The sequence below is a fragment of the Alosa pseudoharengus genome, unplaced genomic scaffold (genome assembly GCF_046254945.1).
Source record: "Alosa pseudoharengus isolate Yale_2024_CS ecotype anadromous, Long Island Sound unplaced genomic scaffold, YU_APseudo_1.1 YU_APseudo_1.1_scf_21, whole genome shotgun sequence".
Lineage (NCBI taxonomy): Eukaryota > Metazoa > Chordata > Actinopteri > Clupeiformes > Clupeidae > Alosa > Alosa pseudoharengus.
In genome coordinates, this window is record NW_027468674.1 from 20,455,687 (window position 1) to 20,483,304 (window position 27,618).

Sequence of the window (27,618 nt, forward strand, 5' to 3'; positions counted from 1 at the left end):
GCTAACAAGACACTTCTTTTCCCTTTCCCTTTACCAGGAAATAAAGAAATTTATTAAGAGTGTCTCTGAGAAAATCAAGAAGACCCGTGACAAATATGGCATCAATGACAACGGCACCACTGAGGTAATTGAATGCCAAACGGCCCGAGCCATGCAACATTAAGCTTCATCCTCCAGGCAGGCCAATTAATGTGTGTGTGTGTCTCTCTGTGTGTGTGTGGGTGTGTATGTGTCTGTCTCTGTGTGTGTGTGTGTGTGTATGTGTCTCTGGGTGTCTGTGGGTGTTTGTGTGTGTGTTTTGTGGATCTCCAGCCAAAGGTCCTCTATCAGCTAGACAGGATCACTCCCACTCAGCTGGAGAAGTTTCTGGAGACATGCAGGGACAAGTATATGAGGCAAGTCATGCAGATTTTTTTCTGTATGTGTGTGTGTGTGTGTGTGTGTGTGCGCAGCATCGAATGTCGCCGTCATTTATTTTGTCTTTTGAGTCACGTTTTTGTGTGTTTCTCCTGTAGCCTACTTTCCTGTAATAAGGAACCTATTTAGCTGTGAGCTGACAACGTCCAGTCTGGGTCCACATTGTCTAATTGTCTATTTCTAAAACTGATAGTTCCGGTCCTTGATTGTGATTGGCTGAATCCCGTTCGATGCCGTTTTAAAATCCAGCATAAACATACACCTTGACCGCATTTCGTTCTATATTACTGCGCTACCATAACTTGATACAAAAGTTAAAGAAGCTGCGTCTCGACGTTCCTTGGCAACCATTCAGTGAATCAGTGTAACCTACGGCCTCGGGTCTTATTGCTTAATTAATTTTGGTCTTGACTGGGGTTAAACTCATTCAATTATCTGAATGGGGTTATCATTCAGAAACAGCCGTTGCCGTTTTACTTCGGATTGACCCAATAGTATTGCCTATTTTTGCCACTTATTTACCGCAATAACAAATCTCCGCCGCTGGCAGTCAACAAAAGAGCCATATCTGGCTCACTTACCATAGGTTTCCAAACCTGGCTGTAGACATTTAGATTTGGCCACGTGGCAGACAGTTTTATCTGAAGAGACTTGCAGGTTTGCATACAGATGAGCGATTTTTGCTCGTATGTGTGTATGAATAACAAACCAGTGATCTTCCCTTATGTAGCTTGGGCTGTCACTGCATCAGTTGACCTAGAGAACTAGCCATCACTCTCTCTGTGAACTTTGGGCTACATTTGTGTGTGTTTTTTTCTTTTTTCTTTTTTCTTTTTTTGTTTGTGTGCACATGTATATGCGTGCGTGCGTGCGTGCGTGCGTGCGTGCGTGCGTGCGTGCGTGCGTGCGTGTGGAGGGTGGGGGGGTCAAAAACCCAACCTCTGAACCTCGTGTTGATAGCTCTGTGCGCTTTGAGTCGAGCAAGATAATTAATTGGCCGTCTATTTCTGGGCTGCGGTTTTCCGTGTGTGTGTTTGTAAGTGTATTTGTATTTGTGAGGGGGTGAGTGTGCTCTACATCAGTGGTCAGTATTGATTGGACGGCTCTGCCTTTGGGGTAATCGACCCTGTAATTGGCAAAATCGGGCCTAATCTAGTTCAACATTAAATTGAATATTTGACAGCTTGCATCAGTAGCAAATGGCTTGGTTGGATGAGCCATTTGATCAGCATTTGTGTGGGATGTTACTTTTATTTTCTCAGACTTTCTGCTTGTTGTCATATTAAAAACTGTCACCAATCATAGATTTTAGGCAATGAAGCAAAAAATAAAGAAGAAAAAAAAATAAGAAAAGTGTGTTAACAAACACACCTTAACCTAATGTGACCTCTATGACCTCTATTACCTCACTGACCTCTCGGTAACCCGTGGTGGTCCGTGCCCTCGACAGGGCTCAGATGGAGCCGGGCTCGGCCGTGGGCGCCCTCTGTGCGCAGAGCATCGGGGAGCCGGGCACACAGATGACCCTCAAAACCTTCCATTTCGCCGGTGTGGCCTCCATGAACATCACGCTGGGTGTACCTCGCATCAAAGAGATCATCAACGCCTCCAAGAATATCAGGTGGGTGCTGCTCACTACAAAGAAACTCGCCATCATCCAATGTGTGGCTGTGCATGATCAATGTATTCAATGTAGGTGAGAACAGCGTTCCTTGTTAATAAATATCTATTAGGCCAATAATATAATAATAATAATAATAATAATAATAATAATAATTGGGTCAGTGCTGTATAGCAAGGCAGAAACAGGCTGGTCAGGTGACAGAAGGTCCCTTATTCCATCACTTCTCCTGATGTTTCAGGTCTTTGCTGTGGTATCGTTTCAGTATTGGATATTGCAATATTTATGGCAGTATTTGTGTACTGTACCTGAGTGTCTTGTAGGCCAAACTTGCAAACACAAACAAAAACGCACACACAAAATGGCCTACTTTGCATACTGTATAGGTCTTTCCTGTCTCAACACAGTAGCTGATTGGCTGCATTCAAGTATTACAGGGACATAGCGGTGTGTTGAGCTGCTTACCCCCCACTCCATCGACCTGGCCCAGTCAGATGACCTAATGATCCAGTCTGACCCTGTCCACACACCATTCGTTTGGTCTCCTGTGATCAACCCTCGAGGACCAGAATTAGCTACCGCCTGGTGCCTGCTGACGTCAAACTGAAGCCCACGTGAACTAGATCAGCCATGTTTACATGGACACCTCTGATGTGTGCGTTAATGTGTTTTCTGTTGACCCCTTCCCTGCTCCACCCCATTCATCCAACAACAGCACACCGATTATCACCGCTCACTTAGATGTGGAGGATGACGCAGACTTCGCTCGACTGGTCAAAGGCCGCATCGAGAAAACGCTGCTGGGCGAGGTAAAGTAATACTTATGGAGCATGAAGCGGCCTACTTATTTCACCTCACATTGTCCACTATGTTTTTGTTTAGTCCGACAAAGGCTGAGGTGCCTAGATCTGGTGCATACATAGTTCAAAGTCTGGTGTATCATCAGTGGTCATTTTTTTTATTGTGACCACTGCACAGTATTCAGTCTTCATTATTATTTTTTTGTTGTTGAAGTGTAAACTGGTTATAATACCACAAAATACAACAGCAAAGTTTCAACAAAAAGCAGGGTTCCCATGGAAACTATTAGTTAAAGAAGCCCTATGCAAGTCTGGTTATTCCTTCCTGTTTCTGGGTTTTCGCCTGATTTGGGCTCGCATTTTTCACGACATAGCTCCCCCTGCAGCTTCGGTAGCAAGTGACTGCTACGCTAAACCCCCACTAGCTAGCGAGCTAGCCATCAAGAAACCAATCTAAACACATACAGGGCTCACAATAAAATGGTCGAGCAAACACATTGTTCAAGAGACTATCAAACCACATTACAAAAACAAAGTTCACCCAAGGGTAGGCTACTTACAATTTCAACAGCAACAAAGCCAAGTCGGAGTCCATTTTGCAGTCTTCTTAGAAACTACAATCTGACTACATTTTCGAGGCCTTCCGCCGAGTCACATCCGGATTTCTTCGGTCCGGGACCAGAAAGTTGCATATTCGTTTTTTCCGCGGAGAAGCACTAGGGGGAGACGAAGCACCCACCAAACGACCCAAAAAGTGTTGTAGAACCATCAGAACGACTCTCAACCTGCATAATTAAGGTCATTTTTGCTAAAATTGTTGCATAGGGCTTCTTTAAATTAAGAGTTTAAATTAAGTAAGTAAATTAATTTAGTTCTAATGAAATTAATTATGTAATTGCATTCTTCCATGGATCATATTTTGTGTGGATTTCTGCAGCGTGAAACAGCATCTTCTCTTCAATTTGACATGACTAGCATATTAGAAAAGGAGTGAAAAGGGTTGTTCAATTTTCATTCAGTAACTGGATTCAACTTGTGGAGAAACGGATGCGATTTTGTATTTGTTGTGAAATTTAATTTGTAGAGTTTTGAAATGTTGTCAGTGGGAACCCTGTAAACATTAGTTCAGTTTCAAATGAAACTATTAAGCAGTGATTTTTAAAAAAAAAAGCTAATCAACTCAATATTTAAAAGTGTCACTCACGCTCACCAATAAACCCTAAGATTGCCTCTGAATATACAGTTAAGAACATAATTATTCATACCCCTGGCAAACATTGATTTAATGTTGATTTTCTCTTTATCAATATGTTTGTTCTGACTAAAAATTACACTGTCACATGCCAAAAGGTTGCAAGATAATGTGCGACAAACATGGAATAAAAAAATTAGTTTTTTCATCTTTTTTTTTACAGTTTTATGAAATGGCGTATTTATTTGCATTCACGGCTCTCAAAATGGGTCTTATAATACCTACACAGGTCTCATCATGTCTCCACAATGATTCTAGACTGCACCTTTTTAACAGCAGTCCGGGTTTTGAGTCAGGAACGATTATTTGCCATCACTTTGGCCTTGTGCTCACTTCTTTGATAGATTGAGGTCTGGACTCTGACTCTGCCACTCTAAAATGTTGATATTATTCTCGGTTAACCATTTCTTGCCTTATTTGGCTGTATGTTTTGGATCATTGTGTGGTTTAATGGTTCAATGCCGCCTATTGGGGCAGATCTTTTCCTCCAAAAATCTCAATGTAGCCCCTTGTTTTAGTGTTACCGTTTACTCTGAGAAGGTCACATAAATACAAACGCTACTTCCTGCAAAATCCCTGACTGCGGATAGAGAAGCTTGGAATAACCTGAATCAGTTGACTTAATTAAGTTACATGCCAAAATAGTGGAAGGGAGCTCTTAGGTCTGAGGTCACTTAGCAAAAGGCTCAAAATGCGTTAGTCCGGCCCACACTGGACTCTTCTCCAGTCCAGTGAATCAAATTAAGTGACAGCAAATCCTGGAGCATCAAATTCAGTAACACAGCAACAGCCATGTTATCCTCCAAGAAATCACAAATCAACTAATCACAGGCGAAGGCTAAACATAAAATAAGCCTACCTTCAGTACCGTGTATTAAATAAAGTAGACTAGAGTAAACTAGACCCCTAGTTAACTTCACAACTATTTAAGATATTGACAGTTTATTCCTGCATAGCTAGAGTTGTTTTGAGCGAAGCAGAAATTTCCCATTCTTGGCAGGCCCTGAGATGTCTGCATCCATTTTGCTATGCCAGTTTTGCCGTTCCCCTAACACCTGTGTTCCCACCTGTGTCAGATCTCAGAGTACATCGAGGAGGTGTTTCTTCCAGATGACACTTTCATCTTGGTGAAGCTCTCACTAGAGAGGATTCGACTTCTGCGCCTGGAGGTGAGCCCTTTTCCCTCTCCTTCTGTCTCTCTCTTGGCTTCTTTGATGTTTTGTTGACTTTGTAGAATTGCATTTGTAAATCAAGCTCTACTCTGTTGGGTGACACTTCTCATTCCAGTGCAGTTCTATGTGTATCATATTTTCTCTCCTTCTGAATTATTGACATTCTGTCTCTTCCTGCCTTTATTCCCTTATTCCCCAACTTGCTTCTCCATCCCCCCACCCCACCCCCCTCTCTCTCCCTCCTTCTCTCCATCCCTCCCTCTCTGTCTCTCTCTCTCTTTTTTTCTTCCTTATCTCTTTTTCTCTCTGGGTGTAAAATCACTCACACACACACACACACCTTGCTCCACACACTCCATCTCTTCCTGTCCTCTTCTGCCCCGCCCCACCCCAAGGTCAACGCCGAGACAGTGCGCTACTCCATCTGCATGTCCAAGCTGCGCGTGAAGCCCGGCGATATCGCGGTGCACGGCGAGGCGGTGGTGTGTGTGTCGCCACGTGAGAACAGCAAGAGCTCCATGTACTACGTGCTACAGTCGCTCAAGGAGGACTTGCCCAAGGTACGACACCACAGAGCTCGACTGATTAAAACCACTCAAGGGGGGGATGACACCCATTTTGTGCATGTGTTTGTCTTCAGGAGGTAGTCGCTGCACTATCTAGTCACCTCAGGGGTGTGGGAATGCAAAGCGACGATCAAAGGGAAAATAAACCTCTTAGTGTGTGTGTGTGTGTGTGTGTGTGTGTGTGTGTGGTGATCAGGCGTTTGGCTGGACTTTAAAAAGCTGCCTGAAGGATTATGCACGGATGCAAATGTGCAATTGAACTTTACATTTTTTGAACCTCCAAGAGAGAGGCAAATTTTTTTTTTTTTTTGTGAGAGTTAGGAAAAGAGGGCTGTGATGTGAGTATCTACTCAGCGGTGGGTTTGTATGTGTGGGGCTCAAGCTCAGCGGCCAATAAGGTCGACATCAAATCTCAGGGAAACGCCACCAATCCTGCTGATATCATTTGATTGTCAGAATAAAGGCACAGCAGTCAGAGATGTGTGTGTTTACGCCGTTTCAGAAAAAGTTTAAAATTATGATTGTGTGAGATTCCCATTTACAATAGGGTTGCATGAATTGGGAAAAATATCTAATTGTGATTTTTCTGACAGATTGCATGCGCGATTTGAGTTGCAATATAATTTTTGAAAGTCAAGCTTCAATTCAATATTCCACATTTTGCTTTGTTGAGCCATATCTGTGACAAGATTAACCATTGGGACAGAGTTGTGAGTTGTATGATTAATTAATTGCGATTTCAATTAGAAATTGATTAATTATGCAGCCCTAATTTAGAGTGTGACTCTGTGTGTGTTTCATGTTTTCTGTGAGTCTGTATTTGAGCTACCTGTGGTAATATTCATAGTAGGTTAGTCCCCACAGAGAGGGTCTTCATTAGTGTGTGTGTGTGTGTGTGTGTGTGTGTGTGTGTGTGTGTGTGTGTGTGTGTGTGTGTGTGTGTGTGTGTGTGTGTCCACCCCTTCTGTGGCCTCCTGCTGTGTTAGGTGGTGGTGCAGGGCATCCCTGAGGTGGCCCGTGCTGTCATCCACATCGACGATCAGAGCGGCAAGCAGAAATTCAAGCTGCTTGTGGAGGGAGACAACCTCCGCAGTGTCATGGCAACCCACGGCGTCAACGGCAGTCGGACGACCTCCAACAACACTTACGAAGTGAGTGACCCCCGCATGTTGTGTCCAGTCTCAAGTGTGGACCTCAGAAGACTGTATAGTGCTTACGCAACAGATTGATTTCAAAAGGGTGGTGCTTCCTGAGTAAGGAAGGTCATGTTTGATCTCGCCTTGTCTGTCTTTTGCTCCAGGTTGAGAAGACACTTGGTATAGAAGCTGCCCGCACCACCATCATCAACGAGATCCAGTATACTATGACCAACCACGGCATGAGCATCGACCGCCGGCACGTCATGCTGCTTGCTGACCTCATGTCCTATAAGGTGTGTGGGGGTGTGTGTGTGTGTGTGGGTGTTGGGAAGTTGTTTTGTCTTTGTAGCTTTAAACTCGTTGATAAAATATGACTAAATTGAAATGCGGTTACCCCAAAATCATTTTATTTTTACGAAATTAATCTGTAACCACATATAACATAATCCTTTCCTTGACGCTTTTTTTTTATTAGAATGATGCTTGGATTTACATTTTTAGATGAATTATTTTCAGGCTTGGATTCAGTGTTCACGCTGTATTCTCTGTGTGTGTGTCTGTGTCTGTGTGTCTGTGTTTCCATTTTTGTTATTATCCATTTAAGGGAGAGATCTTGGGAATCACCCGCTTCGGTCTGGCTAAAATGAAGGAGAGCGTTCTGATGCTGGCGTCCTTTGAGAAGACGGCCGATCACCTGTTTGACGCTGCCTACTTTGGCCAGAAGGACTCTGTTTGTGGTGAGAATCCATTCAACCTCCCCTCTTCTTTTCAAATCAAACCATTTGATAGTTGTGGGTGCAAGGATAACACTTAAACATACGGTAAAAAGACCATTTATAGAAGCCCACGTAAAATGATAACGGCCATTTAAGACTAAGAAAACGGTATCCATTGGTTATTTGTCGTTGTTTCCGGTAGGTGTGTCCGAGTGCATCATCATGGGCATTCCGATGAACATCGGAACCGGCTTGTTCAAGCTGCTCCACCGAGCTGATAAAGACCCCAACCCGCCTCGCAGACCGCTGCTCTTCGACAACCCCGAGTTCCACATCCCCCTGATTACCTAGGGCTAACGCTAATCCTAACCCTAACTCTTACTCTAGGGTATTATTGGAGGGACCTTGCCAATAAAGAGACAATCTTCCATTTATAGAAATGGTCTGTGCCTATTGAGTTTAGGGGGGAGACGGAATACTGTTTGGGCTTGAAGAAATAACAGGGTTACTGTAAGTATGACTCTATGTGAAGGGATATGTTTGATTTTGCGGTCATTCAAAGGGAAGGCACTGACTCAGGAGTATACCTGGCCCCAGTCTTAACATGGGTCTATCTAACGGGTTCAGTCGTTGAACATATAAGCAGCAAGTCCACCAGGGCTGCCGGGATTCTTTTTATTTTTTATTTTTTTGCTGCCCTTGTCAATCCCAGATGTTGACTGATGAGAAGACTTTTCCACAGGGAAAGAATCTGGACAGCCTTTTGATTTACTCACTGTTGTGAAGTTCTCCTTCAAGTGGGAGGCTGTCATTACAAACATCTTTTTTTTCAGTGGAGACCTTGGATTCTTCTGAATTTTACCTCAAAACCGAGTGACTGAAGTTGCTCTTTTTTGTTTGCTGGCAGTTGTTTCATTGAAAGACACATTTCATTTGTTTGTTTGTTGTCAGTGTGCCTTCGTTCCTGAGTTATTGTACAATCTTGTGCAGTATGTTTTGGGTTGGTGTCATTTTTCTTTTATTTTTAAAGTAACTAGCTTGCTGTGTCTGCTTGTTGAGTTAGCATTTTTCAGTTATTAAGATAAGTAGTGCAAAAAACAGGTAAATGAGTTAAATGTCTTTTATATTCCTATTGGTGTTTGCGTCCAGGCAAAATGGATGAGGCAGTCATGTTAATAGCTCTGGTTTTGGAGTTAGTTTGCCTTACTTTCTCTGCCAATCTCATATTGATGTGCAGAGATATATGACTAAAGCCTGAGTTTTTGTCAATTATTTTTTTTTCTTCTGTTTTTCATCTGTATAAAGCTTGATTATATAGCCTATATATGTTTGTGAATGAAGTGTAAATAAAGGAAGGTCTATCTGGAGCAACATTTTACATTTGAGAATCGTCAAGCCTTGTTTACTGCCAGAATGTTTAATTTGCCATTTTAATTTAATCTACACTGCTAAAAAAAATAAGGGAACACTTACAGTTTTCCACAATTGTTAAAACACATTTTTTGAAACTTTCCACCCTTTTCTCCATTCTCAAACTACATTCATAGAATGTCTGACGGTTCTTGCAAAATAAAACACTCCCCTTAAAAGTTTTACTTGTGCTCAGAACCAAACAGAGTATCGATCCAGTGTATGATTGAAGTGTTCCCTTAATTTTTTTGAGCCGTATATTTCAAAATATGGGCAGTGCTCCATGTCACCAGTGCATGTTCAGAATGTAGCAATCTCCTTTGGAATGTGTCTTTCAAATGTAATAGTGCACCTATTGACTTCAATACCATTGCAGGCTGAACACAAGCTGAGTATATTTAGATTAGAATTTGAACACAGTGCGTAAAAATTTACGCTGTAAATATATAACGATATATTTGATCATAGCGAATACATCCACACAACTAACAAATCCACTGACTGAATATGCTATGAATATGATAAATATTTAATCAAGCAAACCAAGAAAAGAAAAAAAAAACAGGTGTCTTGATTTTCTTCAGACAGAAGGAGCTAATGAATAATGAAACTGAAAGTCAATTGGCGCAGCTCACAAACCTATAATCCTTTCCCCATATATTAAAAATAAATATTCACCACAAATCCCCCCATTTTACCACTGTTTACCTTCCCCTTGGCAAATGTTAATTATTTTCTCAGGCTTAATTCGAATGGAGTGTTTAATAATATAGCAATGTCTACACAATATCAGCCCATACCTCATTGCTTCAAACAGCTTTGTTTTTGGCTTACACTATGGGCCCTGGCTTGCCCAGTGGCTACTGCTTTGAGCTAAACAACGCTATCACATGGGTACAGCTGGTGCATTGGATTCGAACACTGCTTTGAGCTCATGCGAGGTGAACAACCTGATGTCCATGTTCTGAAATCAAATTAATCTCAAAAAGGCTTCCTGAGGAGCAAGAAACGACAAAACCTTCCCATGAGTGCTCTGTGCTCAGAAGTCTTCAAAACACATTAACCAAGTGCCTTTTGAGGCACTGCCTTTTGAGCAGTGCGATGAATAATGCAGCCGCCATACACAAAATACAGCATAGGCACGGCTGTGCTCTTAGAACCCATAATTTTCAAAGGATTGGGTGGCGCAGTAAAGGTTGGCATCTGCACTGAGCCACATCACGTGTGGTGCACGGTGGCCACCACTACTTTGCACATACTGGCTTACATGTGATATAAAATCCAAAGAGCCCTGGCTGTGTGTCCATTATTATACTAACTGATACAAGAGGTAAAACATCTATAAGAACTTATTTTATTTGTTTTTGACCACGGTTACAAAATGAGGCAACAAATTATTTAACACTTTAACCACAATATTCATTATGCAATATAAGTTGTCTTCTGCATCAGAGGGGTATTCCAGAAAGGAGGTTTAACAAACACTGAGATAAACCTCTGGGTTGTCTGAACCTGTGGCGACTAAACCCAAGCTGTCGGTTCCAAAACACCGGTTACCAGTTAGTTCAATCAACCCTGTGTTAGATAACCTAGAGTTGTGCGCGTTCACGGCAAACTTATAAAGGCATCATCTATTGAGAGTCGAAACCATGAGTGAAACCGGCGAAAGGAAGAGCACCATATTTTTCAGAGGCGGAGTAGTCGAGGCTTACGAGGAGGAGAGAACTGTAATAACAAAAAAAGAGTAATACTTAAGCGCCTGCGTCCGAGACCTTGCTTGGCAGAGAATAGCCTAACTCAGTGCTTTTCAAAGTGGGGGCTGGGGCCCCCTGGGGGGCCGTGAGGGTATGCCAGGGGGGCCTCAGCAAGTTGGAGGGAAAAATAAAAGCAAGAAATAAATACATTTGAAACATTTAAAATACACTATGAGGGTTGTTATACAATGCCATTATAATAATGTGACGCATATCTGAACATATTTCCCATGATAATGACGGAATAATAGTAGAGTGATGGCTCTCATATAGCAGAAAGCCCCAAATAACATTTTTACACACTGTATGCTACATCGCAATGTGGTTGTGGCTAAAATAATTATTAGGATTAGCTTAATGTATTTTTACATTTGCCGTAGTATTGTCGATGGGTTTAATTAATAAAACCTCAAGGGGGTCCTTGGCCAGAACCTAGTGGTATTTGGGGGGCCTTGTCGTGGGAACCCCTGGCCTAACTGACCGTGTTTAAGATAGCCTATTTAATGTCAAAAGCACAATTAAATAATTCACTGGACATCACGTGTAGGCCTATTGACTGCTTTGAATGATGCTTTCTTAAACTAGCCTACCTTGTCACAGATTGAGCGGGCCATAGAATTCTTTGAGAATCCCAAATGTAATTTTCTATTTTAACGCGGGTTCTGCAGCTGTGGGCCAAGTTAAACTTTTGCGCTCCATCATCGGAAGGGTGAATGTCGGAAGGCATGCCTATTGGACACATTTCGGTGCACATTTGGAACATTTTATAAGTGATGCTGACCTGCCAGTTGGTGAAACTACATTTTAATGGTCCTCGTGGGTTTGTGTCCAGGAAAACGAATGAAGTTGCGCAGGAACTGCTTTAGCGCAAGGCAAACTTTACGCACCGACTAACAGCTTGCCGATATGCTCTGCGTCTCCAACACTACAAAAACTCCCAGTCGGAGAGCGTGTGTAGCCTATTAAAAAAATATTTTATCCCAAATGCCATGGGCGTAGATTTGCGTGGGGAATGCCATCAGCATTCTTAACCAAATTAATTATATCTTCAATGTGTCTGAAATGTTGTTTGTCCATCTGTCTGGTAAGCCAAACACAAATGTCCACTATGGTGTAGGCTAGCTACATTAAAGATTTATTTTATTCTATTCTAATCCACCATGCGTAATGTAGGGATGGAGAATGCTTTTCAAGTAGCCTATTTTTAGGATTCAGCTGAAAAACTCTAGCGCTCTTGAAACAGTCGTTTGGAAAAGAATGGATAGGCTTTCATGTGATGTCGTGGTCTTATCGCCCTCTCACGGTAAATTGCACGGATGAATATCACATGATTTTGTGCTTCTTTGTCAATCGGACCTTCATCAAAATCAAACGCCATTGTGTGACAAGTGTAAAAATCACTGATTGAACATGCACTGAAATAACATAATTGACCATTACCTGAACAAAACCTAGCCCCTACAAGGTTAAGTTCAGAGCCTATGTTATAGTTACTTACATAGCCTGATCATTTTTGAGCTTTCTGGAACTGAAATCCCAGGTTTACCGTTTACTCTGGGTTTACATACCCAGTTCAGTTCAGAGCCTATGTTACCATAGTTACTTACATAGCCTGATCATTTTTGAGCTTTCTGGAACTGAAAGTAAGGAGTTAAGCCTCACAACAATAAACATCATTGCTAGTCACATTTGCATTCTAGTGCTGTAATGTCTGCAAATACAATGCAGAAGACATGGCATGTTAAAGAACTGATACGATCTTAATTGCTTGTCGTTCTTGTATAATTTGCTATTGTTTACAGAACTTGTGACCTTGCTACCAAAGAGGTCAAAAGGAGAGCAAATACAAATGTCACCATGCACATCAAAACAAACAACACATGAACAAATATCTACTTGGGTACTTTCAGCTATACAAAAATAAACCCTCTCGGTAGACATAATTTTTAGATCTATTTGCAATTAGAGCAAAATGAGTAAGCAACCATAGAGCATCACATGACAACAAAACATAACATTTTTAATGAGGCAAAAACAGGATTAGTTCCAACTGGGAACTGCTTTATCTCTGAAAATCCAACATCACTCAAAGAATGCTCTAAAGCGGAGATGGCATGGTGATGATCTCTGTAAGAGTTTTTGGCAACCTGAGCAGTTGTATGTCACAGCTTGAGGCCACACAAGAAGGTCATTACACTTGTGTTTCACAATGGCAGCTTAAAAAAAACTGTGGTTGTATAGACAGGCCTCCACAACCTTTAAAAGGAGTTCAGATGTTCACTCGACATTACCTCAGACCAATGAAAGAATCTGGAGATTTGTTTACATTCTATTTTTCTGTAGTGCCCTTTGACCATTTTGTTCTGTAGCTGACACCACTTTTGTCCAAAATGGCATGTTGACATTCTTGAAGCAACCGGCAGGATTATCGAAATCTTCAGTCACTCTTGGAGCTAAAATTAAGGGCTGAGACTTGTTTTACACAGTTCTTGAACACAAAGAACAAGAACTCACCTCACAGTTCCATAGGTTACCATGCCCCCACAATTATACCAACCCTTATGTCCAAGAAAACACCGTCTAGTCTCAAGAGATCTGGACTTGGCTGCAGCTGCATTTACTAGTAGCCTACAGCAGACACTTATCTTCATAGTGACCGACAATAAACACAATTGCTCCTTTGGGACTGACTACATGACCTTGATCTTCACACATTTCCGCAACAGTGAAGCAAGACAAACTCATGTTCAGGTTCCTCACGATGTAACCTGTCTCATTAATACGATGCAGTTAACGCTTCTGTTTGGAGTTCCCTTGGAGTTTCAGCCAAGCTAGAGTTGGATTCATAAACGTGTCCCCCAGCCTTAACACCAAGGCTCTTCATTGCCAAGCTTGAGACAACCGCACGCCTGTGTTTCATTTTGTATGAGAGCTGTTGGCGGGTAACTGCGAGGTGATGCCAGAGATCTTGACCTCGGGGAAGGCAGAGAACGCGTCGGGGTTGGACGACGACGTGCCCCCGTTGTCGGCCAGGTGCTGCTGAGAGTTGGCGTTGCCCACGCTGTTGCTCTGGAACGGCCCCCATCTGAGGGGCTTGATGAACTGCACACTGTGGATGGGTCGGTCAATGGCGCCGCCCTGTTGGTGGTTTGGCTTGAGAAGACACGTGGAGAGTGTGGATAGGCAGCTCTTCTTGAAGTTCTCGTTCATGAATGCGTAGATGATGGGGTTGTTGAAGGAGTTGAAGAAGCCGATGGCTTGCACCACCGCGATGATCATGTTGACAGTGACCTCATCGTAGTGTTTCTCCAGGTCATCTAGAGGTAGGATGAAAACGCATGAGTGATGAAAAATTGCATTCATTAGGTACTTCCTTAGTCTTTCTTCTCATGCCTTCAGCATCTGTGAGAAAACTGTTCATTTTATGTCCTAAATAAGCTACATAGCCTGGGCAAGTCATTAGGTCCTACCTTAGTCTTTCTTCTCATGCCTTAAAGGTGTTATAAGCGATGTTGGGTAACGTCACTTCTGTTAACGTTAAAAAAAACAAAAAGCTAGCTCGCAACTCCCTCCCTCTCCCTCCCGTGCAATTGAAACTCTCCTAAAAGCGCATCTCGCTGGTTTTTGGCTGGAACACTCTTTGTTATGTTTCATGGTGCAGGTTTCACGAGTTTGTTCTTGTTGCCGTTTGGAGCCTGGGCTGTCTACAAAGGCCGCGTTATTTTACAGTGTGTTCAGGGGACAGGCAGCTAGCGGATAGTGAGGAGATGTTTGCTGTATGTGACAAAAAATTATTTAGCCTAAAAAACGTGTGACATTGCTTAGAGTGCCTTTAAGCATCTGTGAGAAAACTGTTCATTTTATGCCCTGAATAAGCTACACAGCCTGGGCATTTCATAAGGTCTTACCTTCGTTTTTCTTGTCATGCTTTTGGCATCTGTGAGAAAATTGTTAATCTGAAGACTTAAAGATGCACAGCCTGGGCATTTTTTCTATTTATCACTCTTCCTGTTTGTCAGCACTTGAGATTGTACAGAACATGCTTGTAATTGCTTATGGGAATTATGGGAATTGCTTAAGGGAACAAGAGGACTAAAACTGTTACATCTGAATGAGTAATTGCCAGTCCATTCCACTGCAGCTAGATGCAGTTTAATAAGATTTTTGCTGTCTTCAATTAAGCACAAACCATGATATTAAAGGGGCTTGAAGGCAAAATTAGTTTAATCTACAATCATTTAAAAGCAGTTTGTATCAGAGTAAATCACCAGCTATCACAGACACTCTTTCAAATGCACCATGACTGATCTCTGTCTGAACAGTTATTTCATTAGACTGCACAAGCAACACCTAGTTGCGTGGATGTACCTCAACGTGGTTATATAAACAAGTGTAGTCTACCAGTAAAATGCATTTGCTGGGTTGTGGTTCAATTAAACCTGCAGTTTTTGGTATGACTAACTGTGAGACTGGTAAAATTATTTGAAAGACTACAAAAGGCCTGCACTGTAGTGTGAAAGGAAAAGTAAGGTAATTTCATGGTTGAATTTAAATGCTAAATTTTAGGACGGGGGCGGTCTTATAATAATGATGATGCATTTTTGTACTTTGTAAATTAATCATAATCATAATCTCCATTAGCTAAAAAGAAGAGCCTCGTTCCAGAGACTGGGTCGTACTTACTGTATTCAAAGAGCATGTGCACTGTGTGAAAAGGAGCCCAACAGATTGTAAAAAGCAGCACAATGGTGATCATCATTTTGACAGCCCTCTTCTTCTTTCTGAACAAAGCAAAAGGGAGAAAAACCATTTTTAATGCATAACATAAATATGAAGGCTCAGATTGGTTCACACAAAAAACAGCCACTGGAAAGGTTTCATTATTATTATTATTATAATTATTATTGTTATCATTATTATTATCATTATTATTATTATATAGTTGTGTGTGTGGCTTGTAGTTTTGAGGCAAGATTTCAAAAAGCATGACATAACCCTAGATAGGTGGGCGGAAAAAAAACATCTCTCTAGAGGTCACCTTTCAAGTGTAGGCTATGCATAACAATGTCAGGCTTATTAGTTTAGTTTACTGGAGGCACACATATCCTTTTGCTGTCAGTTCATTGTAATGCAATGTCGACGGGTTGTCTGGCAGATGATTAAATAGTCTATACTTTCTGTTTACTATTGTTCCTTGCTGAAGTTATGGTCCAATTTAATTTCTTGTGGCTCCTTTCAAACAACAAACAAGATTTTCAAGTGCAATGTTTTAACTGCACTTGGCTCTTCAGACTGTTACATTCACATCAGACATAAGAAAACAATCAGATCAACTTATGCCATGTATGCACATTCTTCTTGTTTTGTTTGACTGCTCAGTCAAGTAGACCCTGAAAATAGACCCTTTTTTACTGTGCTGCATGATGCAGTTGTGCCAGTATGTTAGTTGACACTCCCATTTTGTCCCATTAATCTCAGTTTTGAGTTGTTGCTGCAAGTTGTGTAATGTAAATGGCACATAAAGGTTTTTTTTTGTCTGTCCCAATTCTTCACAAATGTTTCTTGGTTAAGACTCCTTCTCATCAATTTTCAATGGACTGGATGCCCCTTTAGCGTCAGTGTCAGTGCACAGGGTATTAAGTGAATTATAATGGGAATTCACATAGAAAACTGTATACTGTATAGAAAGTCGGTGAATGTCTCATTATTATGATGATGTTACAATCTGGTCACATAGAGACAAGGAAAATTATTAATAAATGTCTGCCTGTGTTTTCACCGTAAGTTCTACCTTTCAAATGGCACCTGTGCGGCCACTGTCTACTTGACTCACCTTGAGATCTTGTTCACCTCTCGGTGGTTCATGGTGCTGAGGACCGATGAGTCACCCACGCGTTTGCGGACCCACAGCTCGATGCTGATGCGCGTGTAGAGAAACAGCATGGCCGCCAGGGGCAGCAGGAACAGCGCCACCATGATGAAGGTGGAGTAGACCTGCCGGTGCCTCAGGGATCGCCACTGCTCCTGGCAGCACACGTGATGCTGGTCGTACAGAAAGTCGTACTTCACCTTGCATGAGAGGGGGACCAAACCAGTTGTTCAATACAGCTGAATATTTATCACTCTGATTTACATTTGTATCTTTTTTTCCTTTTTTGTTTGTCTGTTTTGTAGTCTGGATTGACTGGATTGACTTGATTCCTGCCGCTGAAGGCTCTTTAGGCTGCCTTTTTTTTTAAAATTAATTGTGAAGATGTGGTGGTCTTTTAAGGCCAAATGTGATAGGAAGGCTTTGGTATAGTGAAATATGGACCTTGTGTTGTCGGTATGATGAATAGCTCTTCAATTTTCTAAAGCCAGTGGACAATATTTCCAATAAAAGAGGTACAATACACAATAACTACAATACAATAGCTGACAAGCTCTTGCAGGGACACGTGACTATTCTGTTATCTTTCACAAGAGCATAAGAGGAGTGCACACAATTTTGAGCCTGTCAAGAGCAACCAACCTGAAGCATTGTTAAAATACACAGAACATTTAGACTAGTAATCTTGTCCTCATCTAATCTTAGAATTATTTATAATGTTTATTTCATGTTTGCCCATGTTTTTGTTTGTTTGTTTGCTTGTGTGTTTATTTATGGTATCCAGAAAAATATATGCTTTTGAGTACTTTTTAAAGAAAAGTCTGAAAATAACTTTTATGCATTGGTGGAGAGAGTGGCAAAGAGTTTGTCACTAAACAAAGGCAACATACCTACTTGTGTCTGCATTTTACATAAAACCAATTAAACACATTGTTGACAGACGAAGAGTTTTTGCCTTAATCCAATACCAAACTCTGCACCTAAATATTTTTCCACACCATTTCATATTCTATTCAGATGAGTTGCTGTCACCTCAAGCTGTTGCACAAACAGCATGGGGGAACCCACGATCACAGAGGCTATCCAAACCAGCCCTGCAAAACAACAGCAGAGAATAGATAGTCAGGTTCTGCCACTGGCAAATGTTACTTGTGAAGAGCCAAGTAATGTATTAGCTTTGGCTCTGAGAATATTATGCAAGCTAGCTGATTGGAGTCTGATTGCCATTCATTAGGAGCAACACAAACAGTAGCTTGCAGCTATAGTTACAGTCAATTGAAATGGTAAATGCAGACAGTAGATTGTGATCATGTCATGACAATTCATTTCACATGACATAACAATTTATTTTAGATTAAGTGGCAAAGATTACACCAGAAAAACCAACCTACCTAGCATTTTGTAGGCTCTTTTCAGAGTGTACTGTCTCCTCATTTTCAATGGGTAGACTATTCCCTGATATCTCTCCAAGGCAATACAAGTCATTGTCAAGATGCCTGTCACGATTGCTGTTGTCTGGACAAATGGGACAGTCTTGCACACTAAAACACCTGTTGTGGGGAGGGGGAATATGCAAACGTAATCATTTATCTCATTAACACGTATCTCCGTTATTCATTACCCATTAGCTCTCATCCTCGGTGATTTGTTTACTGTCCCGAAGACAAATTGGCGTGGGACTTCCAAGCAGCTAATTAAGAGCTTGTTATTACAGCGCTGTTACGAAATAGACTAGCATCTGAAATAGCAATATCTTATGACTAACTTTGTAGCAGAAATGTTGTTGCGTAAAATATGCATTTGAGACCTAACCAAGCGCCCCGGTGTTTCTTGGTTTACCACGTGTAACCCACCACAAAGTGCATCTCCAAAACACTATTACAGTACGCACCAGATGTCATCAATTCGTTTAAAAAAACATTTCATTTGTTGTCATTTATTGACATCAGAACATTGCATTCATACAGACGACATTCAGTCACCAGTTTGTCACATAGGAAGTGCATTAAATAATAGGCTACTCACCTCCAAGCCACTCTGAGGATATGTTTTGTAACAAGGTAAAAGGGATGCAAAAGAAAGTGATGAGGAGGTCGCTTACCGCCAGGGAGCAAATAAAAATGTTTGTTGCTGTTAACATCGTGCGTTTCCGAACAACAATGTAAACGACCAAACTATTTCCGATGAGTGCTAACACAAAAATCACAGCATACATGATGACAAATGTCGTCTTCGCTCCTGAGGGTAACTCGGGGATGTAAACAAGAGGCTTTATGTTGTACGTCTCTATAAACTCCTGTCGAGATAGATTGTAGTACTTTAGTAGCTCTTTCAGTGCCTCTGGGGTAATAGTTGCCATTACAGTAGACGATGGCATCCTTGCCTGCAACCAGCAAATGTGTATATCAAGGGAAAAAACACAGCAGCTTACATTTTGACAAGGGGACTGTAGCGAGTGTCCGAATAAACACCGTGCGACTCTAAGTGAGTTAGTTGACAAATCTCCAGTGCGCATTCAGCCGTCCTGAAAAAAGCCACATCAGTTCGTGCACGTTAGAACTTAGTGAACGCACCACACCGTGAGTACTAGAGGATACCAGTGAATGCCTCCAGCGAGTGAGACCTGAGTTGCCGGCTCTTAAACGGCAAATGACATCAAGTGTTAAATATCCCTTTTGACGCATTTCTGCCTGTGATTGGTGCAAGTCTATTTTACCGTCATTGCGCTTGAAAACATGCGGACATGCCATTAGGCATGGTCAGGCAATTGCCTGGGGCCTCGGCCACCAGGGGGCCTCGTCATCCCCGTATCGTATTTCTTTTTTTTTTTTTTTTTTTTTAAATAAATGATCGATCACCGCATCCAAACAATATATTCTAATCCATAATAAAGATTGAAAAAATATTTTGATTGCTCATAAACTCATCATAAAATCAAATGACTGCAGGTCCGCTTTCTGTCACCATAGCAGCAACTAGCTGGTCTGAACGAGGTCTTGGTGAGGTGTGGAGTTGAGCGATTGACAGCAGCCATGAAACGTTTTCAGAGTGGAAGTGATAAAAGAAAAAGAAAAAGCGAGGAGGAAGAATTTAGAAAGAAATTGCCTAAATTAACCAACTTCTTCCAGTCGAAGAATTCTTCCACGGAAGAAAGTAGGCTAGTTTGGATAGCTCTTGTAGGCCTACTACATATTATTCTACTGATGATGATGATGATGATTATGATGTTGATCTAAGTGAAACAGTCGTGAGGGATCACTGTCACTGCCGAAGTCCGCACTGGTGGTGTTGGTGCTGCTACGGACACCATTTCAGTAGCAGAAGCTTTGGGTGCAAACGAAACCAGTACGTGAGTAGCCCTAACACAATACTTAGCACTAGGCTACAGTTATCAGTGACCCTGCGTTATGGCCAGACACCGTAGCCTAAGAAATGCAGACGAGTTGAAATCGTTAAAAAAAAAGGCCCTGTGCAAATTAAGAAGTTTGAATTCCCCAAAAATGCAGATAAACCACCCAGAAGATTCACGGTTGAACATTATTACATGACCATGAAAAATGGAGAAAAAATAAACAGAAAATGGCTTATTCGGTCAGTGCAGATGCTGTTTATTGTTTTGGATGTCGGCTTTTTGCAAGATCGAACACCTCAGTTCGCACGCACAGACTCACTCTCTCTCTCTCTCTCCCTCTCTTTTACACAGCCTACACAGACAGACTCTCATAGCTACAAAGAGTATATTCACACACAGAGACCCCAAAGCCCTAGCCTACTCTCTCTCATCTCTCTCTCTCACACACACACACACACACAGAGCATTCATAATTGTAATACTTTCAAAGCTTTTACTAATGTTTTTTGATTGTCATCTATGGCAATAAATATTTGTTGTATTTGAGTATGCCTCAGCGTCCCATTATTACAGAAAAAAGTGTGTTTTAGTTTTAGGGTTTTAGTGTGTGTGTGTGTGGGGGGGGGGGGGGGGGGGGGGGCTCGGAGGGGCCTCGGGATCTTTTGCCTTGGGTCTCAAAGTGTCCAGGTCCGCCCCTGCCAGGATGCCCATGAATCTGAAGATCCGCCCTGAGCACAAAACGAATTGGTTGGGCAGTGGGAGGAATGGGTTGTTTATACTATATCTAAACACCTTCATATGTAGCCTGGCCACGTCCACTTAGAATATCAATTTCTAAATAGTGCGCTCATTTTACTAAATTGTGATCTTATTTTAATTGTTGTAAATTGAGCGGGCATTTTAATAAAACGTGAGCTTAATGGTTCACGAGAACCATTCTGCCCACACATCTCTAACCACATTACTCTCAGAGTATCCCACCATCATGGTCCTATATTGCCAGATTCCAGACAATCTCACTTACACACACACACACACATATATATATATAAGACACATGAATTTCCCCTTGGGGTTCAATAAAGTATCTATCTATCTATCTATCTATCTATCTATCTATATTACATAAGACAAATATTTATCCCATCATACTTTCCCAGATATGGGTAGCCCAGACTGTCCTGAAAATGTATAGATGGCCATTACAATGACCAATATAACTAAATGACCAATATAACTAGCTTATTAACTATCTGAACAACACAGGTGACCACTAGGCTACTGCATAATTTCAGTGCTGAAATGTAAACTATTTCTTTTACCATTTCTGAATTGTGAAACTCAGCAAATATGCTTTGTGGTTGTGAACTTATTGCAGTATCATCATATTCATGACTATATTCCACCTGTTTGTGCATGGTTAAAATTCTGAAATTCTGTCAGTCTGACCTCTGTATTTCTTTTCAAAGTGCACCAGATTGATGTATTTAAACATTAAAATATACAACATTTTCTTCTGGGGGAGCATGCCCTGGACCTACCGAGGGGGGCTTGTGCACCAGTGCTGCTAGGTCGTGACGCCCCTGGAGTCTGGGGTTATCTCTCGTTATCAGGCTAGTGAGGCTACTTCACATGGTCATATGCCATCATAAAGGGGGATATCGAACACGAAACATACCAAAAGTGCAAAAAAATATGCTGTTGCTTTAATTGATCAATCAATTTTAAAATGTTTCAGGCTATCCTACTAAATTGCACCCGTTTTTACATGTCACGTGTTCTTTACCAGCATGTTCACTCTGTTATATTCATTCAAGGCAGGGATTGGGGTTGGTTAGCACATATAATTGTTGATTGTAGAGAATAATAATAAAGTCATTTTAGGCCATCTAGTGAATGTGTTTGATTATTCACCTCCCTGTTTAACAGTCATTCATTACAAACTCTGTCAGGGACAGGACCCAAGAAAGAGAATTGTAGTTTCTAATAAGGGCTGAATTATTTTGCGGACTGAATGCATTAGCACACCCCCCCTAGGTTGAGAATGCCGCCTAGCAACATGGAGAAACACTGCTTTCAGGTGCTTAGGCGACTTACAGTAGCAGAATTCTTGTGGTGCAAGCTTCAAGCTTTCAACAGAGGTGAGGAATCACAATTAATTCTGACTCCATTGCCTCATCAGCCATGTTTAAGTATTTGTAAAGGCTTTATCTTGTATTTTAATTCTGTCACAGTCTATCTAAATACAGAGGTTAATCTGTCTTGACGCAGAAACACCATATGGCGAGGGTAAGTGTGAAGCTATAATTTAAGGTCACATCGTTTAAAAGTTTGCCCTTATTGTCCGTTTAACAGATGGACTCAGGAGAGAGTGGCACTCCAGCTTCAACATGCCCGGACCTATCTGCTCTAAAAACCCAGGAGGCCATCTTAAATAATAGGAAAGCTGAGGACCTGTCGGATCAGAACCCACTTCAGACATGCAGGGACATCTGTAAGACGGACGGCAGAAGCAGTGCTCGGTTTGGTGCGCTGAGCCATCACTCGTTCTTCTCACGCCACAATCCCCATCCACAGCGAGTCACACACATTTCAGGTGAGAGGTACCACCGCTATGCATTTCAGTCGGTAAAAATAAAGCCATAAAAACTCACCAAAAGAAACAAAGAGGGAAACACTGAAAACCAGTGTAGGCTAAATGTTACACCAAAGTCCTTGGTGTTGACGTTTTGCCGAGGAAGGGGTGGGATATGTGTAGACAACGGCCATGCATTTCTGGAGGATTTTTTCAGTGCTTCTCCTCATTAGAAAGTCTCTGGCTACACTTACAAATCCTACAAATGATAAATAATTGTGCAGTGTGTGTGTGTGTGTCTGTGCGCACACTCGCGCGGGGGGTGTGGGGGGATGGATTAGGACGATTCTAAGGGCCCGGCACTGACAGGGGCCCCCCAGTTAGGCAGTTGCGTAAGTACCGATGGTGCAGCAGGAGCACCCTCCACTCATGGGCGGATTATGAACTTTCGGGCCCCCCACTAATTGTCGCTTATGTGGGAGGGGGGGTTTGGGGGTCTTCCCCCAGAAATTTTTTAATTTGTTTGATGTGATTTCCTGTATTCTGGTGCATTTTGGGGATGGCCAATACTTTAATTCAATCAGATTCATAGCCTACATCCTGATTTGTTGATATTGAGGCAATGATTCCATGCAAAGGCTTGGGCTTCAGGGCCCCCTGACCTCTTGGGCCCCTGGGCCTGGGCCCGGTAGGCCCGTGCAGTAATCCATCCCTGCCTCCACTACACTCCCGAGTGCATATTTAATCTTCCCCGAGGGCTGTGATTGCCATTTCCAGTAAGCCTGTAATATGAGTGCTTTGGTGTTGTACATAATTGCATTTTTAAAGTTTGTGTGCACTTACAATGACAATAAATATTTACACTTACCCCCCTATTTTGAGTTTTTGCTTGAAATTGCACACTGCCTACTAACAATGGCCCTATTTCCACATACTTTGACTTGTATTCAAGTGCTTAACCTCTTTTGAAAGCAGAGGCCTTGTAGATTACTTTGGTACCAATAGATTGACTGTGTGATGAACTGTCTGTCAGAGAGTGGCAAAGGGTATAATGATAGGAAACACAACTGAGACCCACTACCAGGTCTTGTGAATCTGTATCTCAAAGTAGATCAATACAGAATGAAATATGAGTACTTTAGACCATTATTTGTCAAGGTATGCTCATGCGTTTTGTAAAATGCCCTATGGAAACTCCCCATAGGACTTTTGGTTACCCAAAATACTGACAATAAAAGGCTTACTGCTCCGGGACATTACCTATAGCCTAGAAATAAAATAGAAATATTAGTAAGAGAGTAAATAAAATGTAACAGAATAATAACAATAACATAAACAAAACACAACTCTGTAAGACTTTGTTAGATACAAGGTAAATAGATGAGTTTTGTTGAGAAGCTTTTTGAAGATCTCAAGTTTTCCCCAGTCTTTTGAGGATCCATGTAAATGTAAATCAGGTTTCTAGGCCAAGTATACTTGCGTATACAAGGAATTTGGTCTCTGCATTTATCCCATCTGTGAATTAGTGAACACACAGAGAACACACACTAACCCGGAGCTGCCTTGCTACAGTGGCGCTCGGGGAGCAGTGAGGGGTTAGGTGCCTTGCTCAAGGGCACTTCAGCTGTTCCCACTGGTCGGGGATCGAACTGGCAACCCTCCGGTTCCAAGCCCGAAGCCCTAACCAGAAGGCCATGATTGCCCCTCCTTACCCCTCCTATTGTATTCAAATATGAAATCCTTGTGAATAGCAAAATCTTTGTGAATAGCAAAATCCTCACCAGGTTTACATATTACCAAGAATAATTAATTGCATTAATCACTTTTTTGACGTTCAAAAAATGCTTTAGTCTTTGTAAGGCTGCCAACACTGGCAATACAATTATTTTTCCAGCTAAACAGACTCAAGGCCTTACTACACGAACACATATCACAGTTATAAAAGTTTGACGTTTAGAAAGAGTGTAATTTAGATTTATTTAGTCAAGAGCTTTCTAAAGTATCAGGGGCACATTTTTGCGTTAGCAGCTGGTGCATAAAATACATTATTTCCTCATACTCCCATCATATTCCAGAGCATTCGTTTTAAATCGTTGCATTAAAAAAAAATCTCTTTAGCGAGTATGTCCTCGCTGATCAGAACTTCCCCTGCTGTGTTTAAAATGCCCCTAGCTACTTATTTTCCCTTTTTTTTTTTCCCACAAAAATGAGAGGCATTGCTTCCTGGTAGCAGCAGGATGCCAGTGTGTCGACAGAGCGAAAGAGGGTGAGCTCTTGATCAGCGAATTCACAGAGTGTACCCACCAGGGGTTTCAGAGCTGGCTGGGACAGAATTGTACTGGTATAAAGGTGGAAAGGTAAACCCTTCTGTGCTTCTTTCCCCCTTACCTTTTTTCTGTTGCAATGTCCATACAGGCCTGAATGGCAACCCAGTGTGCATGGTGAATGATGACTGGTACGTTAACAGTCCTCTCTGCCCCCATCCCCTCATTGCTGGCCGGGTAAAAACGTTGCACAGGGGCCCCCTGCCAATGCACCACTTTGGTTTCCACCTCCAGCAGCTTGGCTCAAAGGCAGGAGCAGGTGAAGTGGTAGCTTTTTGATGTGTGATGTGTGTGTTTGTGTATACATGTTATGTAACAGTGGTGTATGTGTGTGTGTGTGTGTGTGTGTGTGTGTGTGTGTGATGGAAGTGGTGTGCGTGTGTGGTGTGTTTATAACCACAAAAGAGCAAGATATGTGCTCCTCTGCTGAGGTGTTTAAAGTAACGTCATTTGTTTTTAGTATGGAGAGGAAGAGGAGTGTGACCACCTAATGTAACCTAGGGCTGCACAATTATCCCAATCACAATCGTAATTGTAATCACAATATGAACGAATGCATCAAAAGCAACAAATAATCATGCATAGTTCATTTTGTCACATTTCTGACGTATATTCATTTCATCCTCCATGTCTGTGCCACTTCTGGTTGGTGGGTGTGCGTAGTGCGTGAGGGGCACAAAAATTCTGATTGGTGAGCTTTACAGTCAGGGGTGCTGTGCTTCTTGTGCACCGGGCATGCTCACCAATCAGGGATGGCACAAATTAAAGAGACATATGGAATATTGAACTGAATCAATTCATTGATATATCACAAATAGCAATCGCAATATCTGTCAGAAAAATCACAATTAGATATTTTCCACAAATCGTGCAGCCCTAACGTAACCCAGGAGATGCTGTTGTTTCTCTTAAAGCGCTTCTATCGGACGCCTGGAAGGAGGAGCTGAAGGATATCACAGCCAAAGTCAGCATGTCCACCCAGGCCCAGGACAGAAGAGAAGTAGGTGGATAGAGTTGTGTGTGTGTGATGCTCAGAGTGGGTGATACTTTGCATGTGTGTGTGTGTGTGTGTGTGTGTGTGTGTGTGTGTGTGTGTGTGTGTGTTCGTGTGTCAGTGTGTGTGTTCATAAGTGCTGACATACGCAAATGTGCACTTTTTTGCTACATGAAATATGTGTGTCTGTGTGTGCCTTAGTGTGGTGTTGATATAATAACGTCTTAATTTTTAAATGTGTGTTTGCCTGAGTGCATCTGCATATAGTATATAGGTTTCCACGCATGCCTCTGCCCGTGTGTGTGCGGCATGTGTCTTTGTATCAATTTACATTTAACCTTTACGAAGCCAATTTGATGGTAAACAAACTTGTAATAGGGGAATCGTTCACCTTGCATAGCCATACAGCATAGCCTTAGCGAGTCGCTAACGAGAGAACCAGCCACGCAACTTCAAGAATAGTCGACCCGAAGACAACTCACGAGAATTGTGAAACAGTACCATGTCAGTAGATATAGTGTGTGTGAAAGTGTAGTTGAAGGAGATATCGGTAGAAGAAGAAGGAGGTAGAGGAGGGTAGAAAGGTAAGTGCATGGTAAGTGCATGGTAAGTCCATGGTAAGTGCATGTTAGTTGTGTTGGGGTTCTTTGAAAAAACGTGTTGCAGTTGCATGCCCAGTGTAGCCCACCTTTGTGTGTGTGTGTGTGTGTGTGTGTGTGTGTGTGTGTGTGTGTGTGTGTGTGTGTGTGTGTGTGTGTGTCCCACAGCAGCAGCGGGCAGACAGGACAGCGAGCGGGAGAAAGACCCAGTACTCAGCCCAGACGGGCCGCATCCTCCCCCCTCCCACCCGGTCCATGGGCCGCTACAGCACCACCGCTTCCCTCCACCGGAGGACCTCCACTTGTGCTCCTGCACCTATGCAGCCTTTCCAGGACCAGGAGCTCATGGTAACACACACACACACACACACACACACACACACATACACACATGGAGAGAGTGTACCAAACAACAGTGGTGAGCTTCTAATACATTTACAAATCTGCACAGTAATGAAATTTATTACACGGGTCTTCATAATGCTGAAGAATGCTCCATTCACTTGAATGGGCCTTCCCAACGTTCGGTAGTCTGCTAATTCTCAATAACAGACCGCTGTCAAGGAAAATGGGTTTTGTGCTTCTATTTCACGTCTTTCATATCACTACGCAAAGACTGGAACTTCATTCAAAAGTGAAAACGGACGGTTGATCAGCTGTGTTCTAAAGAATGTTTGATTCAAGTTCAGCGTGTGCAGTTGCAAACTATTTGTTTCTCTGCAAAAGCCACGATGAAACGGTAACAAATAGGCTATAGCCTAGGCTATGTAGGCTAAAGAGTCATATTGTGGGGTTCTTGTTATTGTTTCGGTTTGGCAAGTAACCGTGTAATAAGCGGGATAATGTATAGAACGCCGGTCTTTACTGTGAAAATAAGTCCCTTCGGGGCAGAACAAGACCCCTCCGCTGCATGTCGGGGTCCGGTTCGCCCTGTCGGGACTTATTTTCCCAATAATGACCGGCGTTCTCTACATTATCTCTTACATAATTGTCATTTCTGATGAGGTTGCAGTGGGTAACAGGCAATCATAATTAAGCAATAAGCCCCGAGAGGCCGT

General features: G+C 42.1%; 3 protein-coding genes across 3 annotated transcripts in view; 2 read left to right on the forward strand and 1 right to left on the reverse strand.

Annotated features, from left to right (window-relative positions):
* The window catches only part of polr3a (polymerase (RNA) III (DNA directed) polypeptide A), a 41,432-nt gene extending 31,851 nt beyond the window's left edge, over positions 1–9,581 (forward strand). The window contains exons 22-31 of the mRNA XM_076298116.1: positions 38–124; positions 313–395; positions 1,868–2,038; positions 2,754–2,847; positions 5,167–5,259; positions 5,658–5,822; positions 6,815–6,979; positions 7,129–7,260; positions 7,572–7,704; positions 7,886–9,581. Coding sequence (XP_076154231.1) covers positions 38–124; positions 313–395; positions 1,868–2,038; positions 2,754–2,847; positions 5,167–5,259; positions 5,658–5,822; positions 6,815–6,979; positions 7,129–7,260; positions 7,572–7,704; positions 7,886–8,034 — 1,272 coding nt within the window. The 3' untranslated portion in view covers positions 8,035–9,581. The remainder of the gene's footprint in view (positions 1–37; positions 125–312; positions 396–1,867; positions 2,039–2,753; positions 2,848–5,166; positions 5,260–5,657; positions 5,823–6,814; positions 6,980–7,128; positions 7,261–7,571; positions 7,705–7,885) is intronic.
* A 4,182-nt stretch (positions 9,582–13,763) lies between these two features.
* On the reverse strand, positions 13,764–19,093 carry qrfprb (pyroglutamylated RFamide peptide receptor b). The gene is made up of 6 exons (XM_076298747.1): positions 18,742–19,093; positions 18,108–18,266; positions 17,749–17,810; positions 16,681–16,916; positions 15,531–15,628; positions 13,764–14,164 (listed from the first exon to the last, which is right to left on the reverse strand). The coding sequence occupies exons 1-6, from the start codon at positions 19,091–19,093 to the stop codon at positions 13,764–13,766; spliced, it is 1,308 nt and encodes a 435-aa protein (XP_076154862.1).
* A 3,019-nt stretch (positions 19,094–22,112) lies between these two features.
* tbata (thymus, brain and testes associated) overlaps positions 22,113–27,618 on the forward strand; it is an 8,398-nt gene continuing 2,892 nt past the window's right edge. Inside the window, 5 exon segments of the mRNA XM_076298748.1 lie at positions 22,113–22,148; positions 22,424–22,664; positions 25,059–25,226; positions 25,882–25,987; positions 26,755–26,908. Of these exon segments, the coding sequence (XP_076154863.1) occupies positions 22,113–22,148; positions 22,424–22,664; positions 25,059–25,226; positions 25,882–25,987; positions 26,755–26,908 (705 nt within the window).